The 17,380-nt window shown below is 38.5% G+C and overlaps 2 protein-coding genes across 9 annotated transcripts in view; both read left to right on the top strand.

The window, feature by feature from the left end:
• Nucleotides 1–8,635, top strand: part of LOC111619843 (rho guanine nucleotide exchange factor 18-like) — a 261,855-nt gene extending 253,220 nt beyond the window's left edge. For all 8 annotated transcript variants that reach the window (XM_023361663.1, XM_023361664.1, XM_023361668.1 and 5 more), the window contains 8 exons: nucleotides 2,210–2,285; nucleotides 2,367–2,537; nucleotides 2,621–2,739; nucleotides 3,063–3,128; nucleotides 3,280–3,417; nucleotides 3,508–3,542; nucleotides 4,294–4,522; nucleotides 7,417–8,635. In XM_023361663.1, the coding sequence (XP_023217431.1) occupies nucleotides 2,210–2,285; nucleotides 2,367–2,537; nucleotides 2,621–2,739; nucleotides 3,063–3,128; nucleotides 3,280–3,417; nucleotides 3,508–3,542; nucleotides 4,294–4,522; nucleotides 7,417–8,079 (1,497 nt within the window). In that variant the 3' untranslated portion in view covers nucleotides 8,080–8,635. The remainder of the gene's footprint in view (nucleotides 1–2,209; nucleotides 2,286–2,366; nucleotides 2,538–2,620; nucleotides 2,740–3,062; nucleotides 3,129–3,279; nucleotides 3,418–3,507; nucleotides 3,543–4,293; nucleotides 4,523–7,416) is intronic.
• Nucleotides 8,636–8,704: 69 nt separating this feature from the next.
• Nucleotides 8,705–17,380, top strand: part of LOC111619844 (A disintegrin and metalloproteinase with thrombospondin motifs 7-like) — a 78,636-nt gene continuing 69,960 nt past the window's right edge. Inside the window, exons 1-2 of the mRNA XM_023361671.1 lie at nucleotides 8,705–9,531; nucleotides 9,654–9,979. Of these exons, the coding sequence (XP_023217439.1) occupies nucleotides 9,411–9,531; nucleotides 9,654–9,979 (447 nt within the window). The 5' untranslated portion in view covers nucleotides 8,705–9,410. The remainder of the gene's footprint in view (nucleotides 9,532–9,653; nucleotides 9,980–17,380) is intronic.

The raw sequence follows: 17,380 nt of genomic DNA, 5'->3' as shown, positions 1-17,380 counted from the left end.
TAATATAAAGTTACTCTCAAGCATTAATAAAATTAAATAAGCCTCCTTTCATAGTTTATTAAATAGACCTTTTAATAGAATAATAATAACCAGTGCCCTGTAACATCACCTTATCTAGCCGTATGATGAGTAAGTTAGCTAATTAATGTATAAGAGCTGTGCATAAATTACGTAATGATGGGGGTGGTATGCAGGGTAATCATAAAAATGGGCACAAGAGCATGAGGGAGTTTACAAATATGTTACATAATGCTGGGATATTTAAATTGACTTCTGTTGTTTGTTAAATATGTAGGATTAAGCTTAGATAACAGAATAATTCATTTCTGTTTCTGAAGTGTTGTGTAGTGAATCATACTGTTTATGTCATTGCTTTGTACAGTACATTATATGTACTGTACAAAGCATATACAAAGTAATAAAATAATATATTTAGTACTGTGTGCTGTGTATTATTCATTATTCCTTAGTACAATTAGGGAGTTGTTTGAGTATTTATGTTACCTAATTTTGTGGTTGGACATGTGCAACAATATTATGGAGCAATACAGTAGTGGGATTTATAGTTGAAAAGTATAAAAATAGCATTATGTAATATATGGATGATTCAAAAGCACGCACTTTACATAAAAAATTCGTTGTTTGTGGCTATGTCTAGGGACATCCTGATACTTTCAATACTGCATTGATACTTTTCTTCGATACCAAGTATGTTTGTACTCGATACTTTACTTTAGGTTATTGGATCTGGTATCATTACATTTTTCACAGACAAATAAGGTCCAAAACCAGGTTTCACAGCCAAATCAGGAATCAAAATGGAATTTTACACTATTTTTGGTTAGGTTAAACATATATAAAAAATATTAATGACAAAAAATGAATAATTGCATTATGTCAAATTTCATTTTTAGAATCTATCTGCGCTATCTGAGTTCAGATAAATAAATATTTCGTTTAACATTATGTAGTACTTTTGTTTGTTAACCAACTTGGACCATTGGTGATGTTTAAAACTAAGCTACAATTTGCATATACTTATTTGAACCTGACATTTGTAAAATTTCAACACAATAAAGAACTTTTGATGCAAAGACACTGTTTTATCTTTTTACCAATAATTCCTTATCCACCCTTATTTCATTTATAGTAGTACCCACAGAGTCCATTAACATGACTATAGATCTGGGGCTTCTTTTGTGTGCATAAGACATTTTACAGGTGTAAACTAAAGTACTGACTGATGCACTCACTGACTTCTGATCCAGATAGCCGGGATTCAGTTCCCTGGAGTAAGCAACAAAATACAAATTGCTGCTCTGGGGCCCACTTGGCCTTCATTGTAATAAGTATAGTACATTTACCCATCTTTTTATGCAGTCCATTTTACATAAGTTTAAAATAATGCAGTCAACAAAAGAAAAATAATCCTCTTTTACGTGATTGATTTTTAAATGGAAAAAATTTATTTGAAAATTTTTAAATTTAACTTTTTGTTAAAACTGTTGAAATCAATAGTTAACTTTTTTCCTTTTCAAACACACTGTACAGTACTTGGAAAGGAAAAAAATTGTACATCAGAGAATGCTGTATGTCAATTTTATGTTTCCTATGCTACCTTGTGTTTATTATATTTACATACAAATAATGCTAATGATAAATGATGTTAGAATAAAAAAAAAGCTTGTGTTTCTTTTGTAAATTGCATATTTTTTTTATTCCATTGAAGTTTTGGATCCTATCAAGCATTTTTCTATGGGATGCAGTTACTGTACTTTTTATGCAATTTTTTTTTACACGACATTCTTTGGAACATATCTACCATGTAAGAGAAATAAATGTAAGTTCTTGGTAGTAAAAGCAACTGGAAAGCAAAATGACAGAGTGAACAGCGGCAGCCGGCAAGATTTTCAGTTTCGATACCCGATGCCGATACCGGCTGGTATCGATACTTTAAGACCAATACCAATACTAGTATCAGTTTCGATACTTTAAAACTACTTGTGATATCGGTATCTATACTTTTGTGGTATCAGGACATTCCTAGCTGTTTCCCTTAATTAAATTATAATTTTATAGATTATTTACTGTATATATTTTGCTATTTTGTTTTCTCATATAATTGAGAGTTTGATATAAATTTAGATATAAGTTTCCAATGAGTGATTTATAGAAATTACAAATTTAAAACAGTAATCTTACATTTTAGGTAAAATATACTCATTTAGTAGAATCTGAAGAAGGAACTAATCCTAAAGAATTAATGTTGGCTGCTTTAAGTAATGGTAAGTATTACACAATTTACTACATTTCATAAAATATCGAGTCAAAATATATAATTTTGTTTCGCACAATTGTTTTCGTAGCCTCTCGTCTGGCAAGTTCTCTCTATGCTTCCGGTACTAATTTGAGTAGAAGTGTCAGTAGTGCAGGAGAACATCAGAGCGAAACTTTCATATCGCCGCAGTTACCGAAACGAGCGGAAACATTCGGCGGCTTCGACAATCCCAATAAAGAACAAAACAATAATAATAAAGGTCGGTCGACTTTCATTTCCACAGCCGTCCGCAAATATAAATGACTATATACATATTTATAAATTATATACTTCATTTTTAAGGATTAGGAGTGAAGAAAAAAATACAGCTTCTTAAGGATCAAGTCGGAATGAACATTTCTTCCATATCTCTGTCTGCTAAATCAGAAATAGAAACCGAATTGGAAGTTCCAGATAATAAGGTATTTTATTTATCATTTTGTAAATGCAGAAAGACTAAATTAACTTCAAAACAATTAAAATGTGTTTTTCACTTTTTTGTATGAAAAGTTTCATAAATACCTTCTATATTAACTTTTTCATAAAATATTAAAAAAATTTTATTAATATTTATGCAAATTACTGTTTTCTGTTTTATAAACTATAGTTATAATGAATAGATATTAGATAATTGTATCTCTGTAACAATAATGTGAAATTAAAATCTTTCACATATATAGGAAAGATTTCTATTATATTTAAATCAAGAAAAATTTATGAATGTTGTTATCAATTTATTTTAAAGGGAACTGATGCACAAAGCACACCAACAATTATTACTGCTATTCCAAAATCAAGAACAGAAAGTCCAGTAAGAAACTTTTAACTATACAATGAAAATAATTATTTACAATTTATTATTATGATATAATGTATATTCTGTTATATATAAATTTCTGTTTTCTATCTTCAGTTTTTATAAAATAAAATATGGAGTTTACTAAAAAAAATTATTTTTGCAGGAAAATCAGAGTCCACCTCAAGGATCTGTTGCCAGCAAAGAATTTTTAAGACTGACAACTACACCACTCTTAGTGACTCAAGGAAAAGAACAGTTAGAGGAAATTGTTGAATTATCTCATAATGTTAATACATTAATAGTAAGCATTTAATTATATTTACTTCAATTTATATTTATAAGTATTTATTCCTTTGCATTGTAATATATTTAAATTTTTTAAAATTTTCAGTGTCTGTTAAGTCAACACTTCTCAATTGTCGAAAGGTAATTATTTTATCAAAAACTTTATGTAAATTAATTATTTATAATGTGTTAATGGTATAAAAAGTTATTTAGCTTTTTTATATTAGTAATTATATCCGTACGTCCTAATGCAGGCAGGGAACCGTGCAGCTAATTACAAAAATGTAATTTTCAGAAAATGGGATTTGGAAATTGGAACAATCTTTAATTCCTTGATAAAAATAATCAGCTTAGAAATTACTATTTTTCTTTCTTTCTGAATTCTAAGTTTTATTGTATTTACTGGAAATATTTATTTTAATTTGTTTCATTCATTTAATTAAAATAAATTTGCATATTTATCATCATAGAAATTAATTTGTATTACTTGGCATCACAACACTGTAAATTACTTTGAAAATGTTAGAGTCATTTGACAAAATACAATATTAATAACTATTGAACACAACACTGTGTTATTAAAACACTTGGCATTTTTCCTCTTTATTCAGTTGAACGTTATTTTCCTTTTTTCTAGATGGAAAAACGCCTATCTAGAAAAAAGGAAAATAACATTCAACTGAATAAAGAGGAAAAACGCCAAGTGTTTTAATAATAACACGGTCTTGTGTTCAATAGTTAATAAATACGAAAACACAGTTTCAAAAAACGAATCAACTACAATATTAATATTTTAAAAATTATATAAATAGTTTATTTATAATAATAATAATATGAAGATTTATAAAACCAATAGCAAAAATCAAAAACTATTTATATTTTTAATCAATAGTATGCGAGTTCAGTTAAAAGAAGCTAACGAAAAAATAGCAAAACTAACGGAAGAAAAAGCTCCCCGAGAAAAACGCGAAAGAAGGTCATTCTACCGGCCGGAACACCAGTTAGAGGAACTGAGGAACCTGCAAGAGAAATTAACTCAGGAACGATTACAGTGGCAAAAACAAAGGATAGAAGAAGAAGCGGAATTAAACAAATCAAAAGCAGAATTAGAAAGACTTCAGGTAAATTTTTCAAATACTTATTAGAGTAATTATTGAATGGTAGATTGACAGAAGAAAATTTAAAAAACTTTTATAAGTCATAAGAATATGATAAAAATTGTAATTTAGTACAAATACATTTACTTATACATCTTTGTAGTTTACAGAAAGCTAAGATACAGTACTGTACATTAAATTTTCTAATACAGCTTTAAATATAGCATTTTAAAGATGACTAAAATTAAAAATATTTGCCTAGCTAGAAAAATCAAGCATTTAATAGCATTGTTTCTAAAAATCATCAATAAATGGCAACAACAAAAAACTTCACCAGCAAAAGTTACTCCTAAGGAACATATGAGAAATTCCTGTGAAAACTATTACATCTAATTGTTTCAATGGTCAAAGTCTCGAACTAATCTTTTGAAAAGAATTAATAGTATAAATTTCTTTCCAGTTGGCAGTAACTAGAATTCTTTATTTCATTGTTTATATATATATATATATATATATAAACAATGAAATAAAGAATTAATAACAATGAAATAAAGAATATATATATATATATACTGTACTTTAATCACCACATTACCTTAAGACATACCAGCAGGTGTCACAATTGCTCATACCCACTACATACATATCCAAAATGTCAGATTGTCAAAGGTGTGCATATATCTCTTCTATCGTCTTTTTTGATGGAAAACTAATCATCACCGGTCAAAACCAACTTTAGATAAACAGTGAGAGTATGCTAGAAATTTGTGAACTACAAAATATTATCGAGGTTGGAGTACTTTGTTGAACTTTCACCTTGTTTTCAAATTTATAGCGCATTCTATTCGGACGATACGCATTTTGATTAATTTGCACCACATAAAATTAACTCGTTTGCCCGTTCTATCGATATACAGTACAGCGGGGAGCACGAATAATTTCAATTTTTACGAAAATTTTGTGGAAAACTATTGGCAGTGGTTTTCTTTTAGGTGTGTAGCGTAACCTACCATTGTAGGAAACGCCAACGTACTAGACTGAAAACTGTTGATGTTACGCCATCTTTCGTTTCATTCTCTCATTCTTTCGTTTCATTCTCTAAATCGAGTGGGACAATTTGGATAAATGTAATAAAGCGCAGTTACATAAATGAATTCGGCGAAATACGATAGAAAACAGTATAAGTTTGTTTTTTTAATGTTGGATAAAGATACATATTATAGAATAATAAAATACAAAATCCCCGAAAAAAGTTCATACTCAAAGCTATACGGGCTGTTTGCAGCCTCCACAAATAAAACGCCGGGGACGTTTTACTCCCACGCTGTATTCGTAATACCGGGCAGGATGGGCATAAACTTTTGCAGGGCCGGGTTCCAAAATTGCATGTACAGTACTCAGAATAAGTAATTTATTATAACAAAATTTAGAAGTAGGACAATTCCTATTGTTTTGCTATAATGTCATGGAAGAAAAATACATTTGAAATTATTTTCTAATATCGTTATTGATTTTTCTTTAGGTTCTAATTTTGCTATTTATAATGGCCTATATTTTCTTGTTCTTATTCATTTATGGACTATTATTTCATCTCGAAAACATCATTTTTTTTAATTTTAAAGTTATAATTAAATTCGGCTTTAGATATTTAATAACATTTTTAGATTTGAGCCTAGTTGTAGTTAAAAATAATTATTTTAGTATTCCTCTCCGGTGCTCTTCTCCCTCTCTTCTTTCTTAAAATATATTATTTCCCATTTCAGCAAACTCCTCCTAGTGATGTAATTATAGACTGTGCTAATACATTCCTAGCATTCTGGTATTTTTGTAATATCATTGGGAATATAAGGGAAAGCGATAATACTTTTGTTTACGGTTATTTAAATATAGTTGATTTTTGAAGACATTTTAGTTAGTCGCTTAATCCAGCGAGTTTTGATCGTTTGTCCGATTGCTTAGCCAACATGGGAACACCCCACCGCATTTAATTCCTTTGATTCTACAGTTTTGTGTTTTCTGACATAATTAGTATTTTTAGGTTGTAATTTCGGGAAGACGAGGGAAAAAACGAAATTCGAATAATCTCAAACACTTATTGGGTAAAAGAAATATCGAAGTTCCGGAGAATTAACTTGTAAAATGATAAAAGAGACGAATGAATTGTTTATGGCTCAATTAACGTATCCAACGATTCTTTTTGTTTTAATAGGCAGAAAGTTTAAATTCTTTGAATTTTTCCCAGAGCATGGGTTTTACCATTGAAAGATTGAAACCATCCATAAACAAGTTTTAAAATTTCTAGTGGAAGGAAGAATTAGTAAAGAAGGGCCAGTATCGAATTATGTTCAAAGTAAATATCCGTTTCTTCTCCCATTTACATAAACGTAAATATTTACTAATTATTCTACTTTGTTTATAAATAAGTAAAGCGCTGTTTACTGCACGTTTTAACCAAACCTGGTTTTAAATTCTCCCGAAAGTAAACAATATAATATTAATACGGACCTGGTAGGCGCCAATTATTCCTTCTTGTACGATTGTACACAAGGGATTTTTCGAGGGACGAAAATTCCGATAGAATTTCTAATCGGTGGAAAACTTTCCGGTATTTTTTGTCGCAAATTGATGTCACGGTTTTATTACGCCATTCCATTAGACTTTTCCACAAGAGACATCGCGGTACAAATCCGTTTCCGGAAATTCGAAAACCGCCATTTTGTAGAAATTTGTAGATGACTGGAATTTCCGTCGGTTATGTTTTTCTTGGATGGGAAGGATAAAGCTGGAAACGCTAACATTTTACAATTGCGAAAGAATGCAATGCGGTAGCCTATAACACGTAGGCGCATATTTGGTAAGGTTAGAGAATAAGGATAGCCGGTGTTATTTTATCGTTTTATTTTATTTTACCGTTACAGGAGCAGATCAAGTCGGAACAGGCGGATCTGAATCACCAGAGAGAGTTGCTGTATCGGAAGCTGGAAGCCCTTCAGAAGGAAGGGATCATCCTCAGCCCCCAACACACGGTGGTCAACCTGGGAGGAGCGGGAAACAAGGAGGAGGCGGCCGCCGTGGATCCGGTGGCTCAGCATCGAAGATCCGTTTCCTTCGACCTGCAGAGGGTGCAGACGCCCGCCGCCAACGGGGAGAACAGGTCCAGACACGATCCCCGCTTCCAGTCGTCCCACAGCGCTTCCAGCCTGCCCGTGGCCGCGAAGAGGGAAGGGAGCCGCGACCCCGTCCCCCTGCAGCTGCGCAGCGCCACCAACATGCAGAAGAGACAGGTGGGCCAAGTCCGACAGCAACTTCCGCTCAAGTTGGCCAGCGGCAGTTCGGCGGCCAACGGTCCGGCCCCCGTCCCTCCGCCGCCATCTTCGGGCCCCGAGGGGACGGGACCGCGAGCTTCTTGTCGGTCGCCCGAAGAGAAAATCGAAGGGCCTCCCGGCAGTCCCAAGGGTGGCGGCCGGAAGTCGGGCGGAGAGGGAGCGGGGGAGGAAGAGAGGGGTTCCGCTTCCTCGCGGGCGGCGCCCGGAGATCGAAATCGACGGGACGGAGACTCCGACCGGGAAATCTTCTGTTGAGGGGAGGAAGACGGGAAGCTTTCTCCGTTAGACAGACGGACGGGCGGAGGAACGACGGGACGGAGTGGCGGGCCCGATTCGCTCCGTCCCAATTTCTCTTTCGCTCCGTTTCGTGTACATAGACCGTTCCTGTAAATAACGAAACACGGGCGCGCGTGCCCCGGCCGAGAAGAAGAGAAACCGGCCGCCTTCGCTTCCCCCGTGGGGGGAAAAGGATCCCGGCTCCCGTCGGCGGGCGGAGGCCCGAAACCGGAAGAACTGGCGCTGTTCGACGAAACGTTCCGGCCCCGAAAAATTGTGATACTTCCGGTTTTTTAGAGGGCCGGCGCCTTAGACGCACGCGCCCCTGGTAAAATCCTTTTCGTTTCTATCGCACCGCGCACTCTTCGGTTGTTTTTTAAAAGAATACTCCCGTGATTCAATGGTAGCCTCGGAAATGTAAATAATAATAATTGCATCGTGTCGATAATTCTGTAAAAAATTTCTAAAAAATAAAAAAATATTCTATGTATATGTATAAATATATATAATGCGGAAATAATTTTGTGATATTTAAGAGGAAAAAGTTTATATATGATATTTTAAGCACCGAACATATAAATATATATATAATGATATTTAAGAGGAAAAAGTTTATATATGATATTTTAAGCACCGAACATATAAATATATATATAATGAATATAATGTACGTAATTAAGATCTTATTCCCGAGTTGTAAATGACCCGATGTTTTATATTCGCACGACGTCGACTTCACCAGGTTCTGTACATAAACGAGAGATTGCCATCTAATACCTGTAAATGATGTATTATTTCTGATAATAAATGTTTTACGGTTCGACCGCTCGCCCCTTTTCCTTCTCCAAACTTTGCCGGAACCAGCGTCGGTAAATGACGTAATTCATCGTCCGAAGATAACCACGCGCGTGCCGGATGGCTCGGCCTGACGTCTAATTCGGGTTTCGGTTTCCACGGGTGGCTTTTCGATTTAATACGCGCCTAAATCCGAGTTACGTCGATGGCCACCTATCGTCTGAAATAATGCAGCCGGTTGTAAAAATCGATGGTCCTAGGGACTGGCATCCCTAACCCCACCGAACTAAAAGCCGCCGTTAAAATAAAGGTTTTCCGGATTTGCTGGCGATTTAACGCGCGGGACGGAGGCGGGTGGATCGTCTTCCGCGGATTTAGGAAGCGAAACGCGCGTGCCTCCGTCCCGTCGAGCGGAAGGCCGGCGGCCGAAACCGGAAGAAGAAAAAAAACGAGTCCGGGTTCGGCCGCCAGAGGGCCGGAGGTTTAAGAAGAGAAAGCGACGGGACGACTTCAGAATGTCGATCGACGGTCGACGAAGGACTTCTTTTCGCATGGACCGGACGACGGCCACGCTGTTGCTCGCCGCCTGCCTCTGCGCCGCCGTCCGCGGACACCGGACGCCTCCCGGAACTTCCGGTACGTGCCTTTTCCCTCGCGGCCACCCGGAATCGGACCCTCCGTCCGGGTGGACGGTCCGACGCCCGGGGCGACTGGGCCCCGTCCCGTCCGGGACCGGATCTGACGTCCGTCTCTTGCAGATCGACCGGAAGTGGTGGTTCCCGAAAGGATCGACGGAGCCGGGCGATTTGTGGGTCACGGCCTGGCCCGGCACTTCGGACGCGGAAAGAGATCGGCCGAAGAAGCCGTCCACTATCGTCTGCCCGCCGGCGGAAGGGACCTGCTGCTGACTCTGAGGCCCAACCGGGGCCTGCTGGCCCCCGCCTTCGTGGTAGAGAGGCGTCGGGGTTCCAATTCCACTTTCCACCGGAGCCGGAAACCCTCGGAGGACGGACTTTGCTACTATCGAGGGAACGTCCGCAACGACACTGGCTCTAGCGTGGCGCTGTCCACCTGCGACGGTCTGGTAAGTCTCCATCCTCCTCTTCCTCTTCCCACTCTCTCCGTTTACTCCGGAATCGGCGCAAATGCCCCGGGGGAAACCGAGAGATTTCCCCATTTCCGCTTCCGATTTTCTCGTTCGCGATTTCTACCTGCGGAAACGACGGATCTCCACTCCTTCCGAAAACGGAACCGATAAAATATCGAATTTGGTAAAATTCTTGATTTCGAATAACGAAAAATCTGTTAAAATTACGATTTTACCCGTGGCTGGACGTAAAGCCCGACGGTTTTTTTTCGTTCGAGTTTGCTTCCAACTCGGGCCTACAATCGAGATAATCTTTGGCTTTCCGCCGTAAGATGGCGGCGATATGACGGTACGGCCCGGTTACATACTTTTCTGGCACGATTTTAGTGCCGAGACCGTATCAATCGCGCCTCTTCGTTCGGACGAAAGGGCGGAAAATAAAATAACTCGACGAAAACTTGGCCACTTTCCCGTCTTTAGACCGGGGAAATAACCCGAAACGATAATACTTCGTTTACAGAAAACCCGAAAGTTAGCGAATTACTCAAATTTTTGGCCGAGATAAACGTGAAAATTCGTACCACGATTTTATTTTTACTTTAAAATCAGTGCCGTATTTTCTTCAAAAAAGAAAGAAAATACGGTAGACGTGACCAATTTAATCGGTTAATCGGCGCGCGTGAAAAATATAATTTAATATTCGATTTATTTTTGCAATTTTCCTTTCCTCTTTCTCGTCCGTCGCGCGACGTGGTAAAGACGCGGAGGAAGTCTCGCCATTGATACTCCCTTACCTCGCTGGCCGTGGGGGGACGGATCCTTTTTATCCGTCATTCTCCCCCGCTTTCTCGGTTTCCGAGTTTATTCTCTGGAGAACCAAGTTCGAATAACGGTTCACCTACACCCGCCAAACTCCACGTGGCCGGCCGGGCGCCACGTGCAGCGTGGGGTTTTTATTCGTCGGGCTACCGGCGGTCGCTAACGTTTTTTTCGTTCTCGATTTGTTCGGATTGCCCTCTTCTGGTCATTTATTCCGTGTCCGTTCCCACCGTTAACGCCGGAAGGATGTGGATCCGGTGTTAGGACGTTAGGGTCCGGCCATGGCGCTTTATATATGCGCGTGTATATAATGCGCGTTACATATATATATAATGGTCCCGCGCGCGTAGGGATTATTAACACTGAAAATAAAGGAATCGATGGACATTTTAATTAGAAATTAACGAGAGGTGGGCCGAAAAATTGTTATTGGTCGGGGTTAACGATCTCGTTCCCTCGCCCGTCCGGGGAATTACATCCGGTAACTTCGAACGGAAAAAAAATATCCGAATTTTCTACCGACGACGTCATCCGTACGCCTCGGACGAATTTGAAAAAAATTCGTTTATTCTGTCGAGGTGAACGCACCGCCGGCCGGCGAGTGGGGCGTCCCTCGAACTATGCGTCTCGGCGCCCTTTCTCGCCCCAAATTTGCCCGTAAATCCTCTTCCAAATACGACCTTTGCCTTCCTACCGAAGTACTTTTTGTGCAGGCGCGAGGGAGTCAGCGCGTGCCCGTCGACTCGGCGGATTCTCTATCGTACGTTTGTTTGGCGGTGGGATGGGCCGTGCCGAATTTCACCTCCCGTCGCGCGACGAAGACTAATTTTATAAAATGAACTCTTTCCGATACCCCTAAATTTGCCGGGAGTCGTATCGAGATAACGCTTTAACCTTGAATTCTATTTCTATAAACGTAGACGAAAGTTCTTGTATATTTTTTCCGTCTTTCTCCTCTGGACCGGGCTCTTACGCATCTTTAGACGAATTTCCTCCGTGGTTTATCCGGTCTGGGGATAAAAAATGAATCCGGCGGAACTGCCTTTGTTAGATTTCCTTCTCGCTTCGTTATCGCCTCCGTTTTTTCCGGTAATTGTAATTCTGTCACGTGATTCGTACCGTAGGACGCGGCGGTTATTTGTCCGTCCTTCGCCGTCCTCTTAGACCAGACGTCGGAAGTGCTTCTGCCTCCGGAGAGAACTGCCGCTGTGTATCGAAGCCGGAAACGGAAGTTCGTGGCATTCTTAAATTTCCGACATCTATCGTATTCGTTTATTCTTATCGTAATATCGATATATTTGGACGTATAAGAGCGAAGATCGTATCTGAAGTTTTTACGCTCTACCTGTACTTCGAAGATTGTAGTTTTCCCTCTTTTTATAGAATTGTCTCTTTTAACTTACTGCTTTCCCATCGACCTTGCGCCCAACAATTTATTCCAGTTATTTCCTCCTTTCGGTAATTCTAGAAAAAACCACTGGAATAGAAGTCGGTTCCTTTCTTTCCCATTATTTTCCTTCTTTCGGGGTTTAATATACGTGTGACGTGGGGTGAGAATCGAACCACTTTTGTAAGTTGCCATCTGGGAGATAAAAATATTCGCGTTATTTGTGCGTGTGATTTTTATCTGCAAATAACAATTAAAAACGTTTTATTCCCCGAAGGAAAAGGAAAATGTTACTCGTCCGAAACAAAAGTAATTACGTGGAGGAAAGGTAGAGACTATACGAAATATTATACGTGTGTATCGTTTAATTTTTTTCACGTTTCGTCGGCGCGTAAGAGTCGAAGTTCCTTTCCATTATTCGTCGTTGAACCGCGGTATTTAGTCTCTTAAACGTTTCAACGTTTCTAGCGTTAAATCCGTGTTTCTGCGGGTAGAATTATCCGAGAAGAACGAGTTTTACCAGTCCCCTCTTGGGTTTCTAGTCTCCAATTATGCCAGCATCTAACGCGTGACGTTCTCCGCACGTTCGCGTCCCGGCCGCGGCGTTAACCGACGAATTCGTGCCACGTGACGCTATACGCGGAGACCCGGCACCCAGACGTACTCCTTTATTTGGATGGTCAAAAGTGCGTTTTAAACCAATTTAAATCCATTTTTCGCTCGGGAAAGGTCATTTTTAAATACGAATTTTGCTCTTCGCGCTTTTTTTAACGGGCGAAATTTTCAACAAAAATCTGTTGTATTTTTAAATGTTGATTATTAAAATAAGGCTAATTTAATACCAATGAAACTCGAGAACTCTAGTAAGGCTATTTTAATCAAAATTTGTAACGCGGCGGTTAAATTTTAGAAAAATTTGTGGTCATCCGCTACAGAACGGCCCCATTGACGAAGATATTTGATGTTATCGGGTGCTGATGCCGGTATGGAAGGAAGGGCCTGGCCCGGTGGCTTATTTTCCAGGATTTCACCCTACCCAGTTTTCGGCTATTCCTACCTCGAGGTCCCGACACGGGCTCTCTTATTGTTCGTTGGATGTTGCCGGGTCCCCGTAACGGTCCGAGTTTCGGGGCACTAAAAATATATGTCGGATAATACTATTAAAGTTTATAGTGTTACTCGGACCGACACTATCGAGTTAAATTTTAAGTTAATCTTCCAGACTAGGAGTTTCGTATTATCGGCATCGACTTGGAATTTTCGGCGCGTTGTGGTCGAGAAGGGTGGATAGTGGAAAGGCGAATAAACCAAACTTTATTCTCGCGATATCCTTGAAAGTTATGCCACCGGTGATATACTTTTTGAGAAAAACGAGTCGTAAAGTTCGCCCGCGTCCATATCCGGTTATAAAGTTTCGAAAGCCAGGCGCCATTGTCTGGAGCAAAAAAGGTGTCAACATTTTATGCCTCTTCGCATTTAGACGAAAGGATAGTTTAAAATATGTATAAATATTTACAGTGTTGTTACGCGAGACGTCGGTGAAACGAGAGAAGCGCCGGTGGTAGACATCTGTGTTTCTCCAATCGTCCGTCAAAGAGAGAATACGATAATCTGTCCATGTCCAAAGATGGGCTACACCGATCGACTGGAAAGTTTCTTTGTACGTAGCGCGCATTATACGGTTCTTTATACAGCGCGTAACGGAACTTCGTGCCGATACAAGAAATCCTGGTTAATTCGAACTCGGTTAGTTGGAAATTTCCAGTGAAAATTCTATGGGATAAGCCTACGTTAACTGGTTCGTTTAGATCCGAGTGCTGTAAGAAAACAATAGATCGAGAACGACTCTAATCCGGTCAATATGGCTTTGCCTTACTGTAACCTTACCCGCCTTACCCGCGGTCTACCTTTTTTTTTTCCTTATCCCATAAAATACGACTGGTTTTCGGGATGGCGAGATTGGGTTACGAATAGCGGATTGAGATATTTGTAGGGATGTAGGTTAATACATTTGGTCCACGTTTCGAGGAATTCTGCTTTACTTTTTATAAAAACCTATCCGCCAACCCGCCAGGTTCTCACCCAACGAGTGCCGTTTACCCACAGTTTATTTATATTATTATTACTAATTAACGAAAATAGCGTTCTTTATACGTAACTGTATTCCTCTTACTTAATAAATTACGTTGATTACGTGATATTTGACATATTGTACAGAAATATGTAAATCTAGGATAATTGGAAGCGGTCTCTCGAATTTCGAACTAACGAGGATTTCGTGTATTTTAGGGAGAGATTCTAGGGTGAAGAATAAGTTTAAAATCCTTTATAAACCTTCTGCAAATTTGTTTTCGACATCTAGAGAACATTTTGAGTAGTTTTTAGTAGATTAGTAGGACTGCGGACAATGAAAATCAGTTACTTTTCTACATTCGTTGATACGAGTTCGGGACAAGTGTCGAACGAATCCAGTTGCACTTTATTGCATTATTTACTTCTTTTCGTTGTTTTTAATCTATTATTATTTTTCGTTGTTTTATGCATTAATTAATGATTTTTTTAGAAATAAAAATGGGCATATTTGGGATTTGGTAACACATTAATTCGCTTTACATTATTCCTTATGGGAAAACTCCAGCAACGAGTTGCTTTACTTTCCCGGCCACATTTAAAACTACGTGTTGCACTATCCGTCGGGATACTTTATTTTTTAAATTTTTTCTGTATTTTTAATTATTATAAAATGGCAAAAAGCTTAATTTTGAGGGTAGGGACGAGTTTTATAAAAATAAAAAACGTTGTAACTGTTAATAACCAGTAAAATCTTCGTTAAGTTTCACCCTACTCGAGATATGCCGTACGACCCCCCTTTATCTCCCCGTTCCCTCGACTTATAACTACCAAAATTTAACAGCATCGACCACCCTGATAAGGAAACCTTCATGCAAAATTTCAGAAATTTTCGGCAAAAAGCGTAGGAATTATTAAACTTCAAACGGGGTGAACGAAATCGCGCCCCCCACAAACACTAACGTCCATACGTACAGAAAAATCCCGATTTTTTTTTGCATTTCTCGACGTTTCAATGTTTCCGAGTCTAAAAACGTAAAACTCTTGGGGGGGGTCATTTTTCGACCGACGGCTATACTTTCCCTCTGTTATATTTTATAAGGGTTTTCATAGTTTGCTTTTAGTTCCTCCGCATTTACGTAATCTACACACTCGTAATTGAACGGCCGGCCACTAATTGCTGTAATTAAGTGTAAATTCCGTTTAAATTCGATTTTCTAGCATCGGACGAAGATGAATTGCAAAAAATGGGCCGTCAGTTTGACGAGAAACTTAATCGTGTGGCTCCTTTAACCGAGTTAAAACCGGCGGTTTTATTGGTCGTCTCATTGTATTGTTATCTTCATTCATTACAGATCCGGATCATTCACGACTAGAGTCGTGAATGATCCGGATTTAAGAGGGTTAAGTGAATGTAATTCAAACGTTTGCCCTTACTTTTTGCTAGAAAAACTGTTAAACCGGGACAATTACCATGCAAAAGAATGGCGATTTAGAAAAAATTTCCTGAATTAATTGTCGAGTTAATCCGGAAGAATTTCGTCGATTGTAGTGTGTATACCACGTAATAAATGTTGTATTATTAAAGGAGACCAGACTTTACAGCCTCTACGCATTTGTAGTGTAGTTTCATAGTCTTTTTCTTCTTAAATAAACGGTGCCGTTAGTCGAGGCAACAGGAAAAGTGTCATTGTAGAATAATAAATTTATCAAATACGAAAGGAATGGAAACAATATCTGCCAAATTTTTTATTATTATTATTATTATATTATATTGATGGTCGTTTCATCTACACCGGATGCTCTATTACGTAACGATTTTATAGTTCTGTGTAACTCTGTAAGGCGACTTTCAAGCTGTAAGGAATACGATACGTTCCTCCATCGTAAATTCATTTGGACGTTTCGCGTCGTAAATTAATAATAATTTATGTCGAGGTTCCTATTTAACGGCCCTTTGCGCGTGCCTTTCGTTTAAATTGTTCTTACTTTAAATCCAGAAGAGAAATTAAATTAAAATTGCCATTTATTTATGTCTTTTAGTGTCTACCCAGCGAAATTAACAATAGAAGAATCCAAGGATTTAATGGTCGGTTTCTTTTCGGAAGGTTCGGGTTCGATTTCTCTTTCTCGTCTCGATTTTGGCGCTTTCCTCCACCGAAATCTCGATAAAAATCCGTATTTTGTCGTTTATTTCGAAGCGAAATCTGGCTTAAGAGGGTGCTTTTTCTTTATTTCGAAAAATAGAAGGACAAATTGTTTAGTAGTTGGGAAAATTAACCGAATTATTAGAGAGAAATTTGGCACGCGACTTCTAGCTTAAAAAGGAAACTGTAACTCACTGATGGCCCCCGAGTCGTTTCTTTCTTCGGGACGTCTTCATAAAACAATGTATTATGGTAGGAAAAAAAAATACTGTATATGAAATCACTCTTGTGTTCCGTCTACTCGACCAGTGCAATGTTGGCGAAAGGAGGACGTGTTTTTTGAACGGTTCTTTAGCTTTTCCGAACAATTTTAACAACGTTCCAGAAAGTAGAGTAATTCGGCACGTGTCCGAAAATACACGCACCTTCTTACGGATGCTTATAAATAGGATAGGCAGTAAAACAAAACAGCCGATTGGATTCGAACCCGTAACCACTGGCAGAAAACTGTAGGCCTACGGTAGTTTCGGCTTGTGGTTATGGTTTCGAATTCATTATTATAAGAATTTTAGTGGCCGGTATGCTCAGTACGGATAGAGACAAGTTTTGCCAATGAATCCAGGTAGAAATATTCACGTAATAAAAGAAAATTGTGATTTTCCTTTAAAGAATGTAGGGGGGGAACGATCTTTGGCTAAGCAGAGACTGGTCTAGAAATGGGTAACCGTGCCAACGTTTATAGGAATTGGAGTGTATAAAGCTATTATTTATTGGCAGGAAGAAAGGAGACGGGTTTTTCCTTGAAGTAGCTCATTCGTTAATGAGAGAGACTTAATGACTGGTGTTTTTACGAAATTTTTTAACCGGTTTTGTATTTCGCAGTCATCTTATATACAGGATGAACGATATTAAATACTCTAACCTTGAGAGGAGCTCGGAACATTCAGTTAATGCCACCGATCCTTTCCGATATTG

Source organism: Centruroides sculpturatus, unplaced genomic scaffold (genome assembly GCF_000671375.1).
Source record: "Centruroides sculpturatus isolate CEXI.00-Female unplaced genomic scaffold, Cexi_2.0 scaffold138, whole genome shotgun sequence".
Classification (NCBI taxonomy): Eukaryota; Metazoa; Arthropoda; class Arachnida; order Scorpiones; family Buthidae; genus Centruroides; species Centruroides sculpturatus.
The sequence above is the reverse complement of the archived record's forward strand: the minus strand, read 5'-3'. Positions and strand labels throughout refer to the sequence as shown.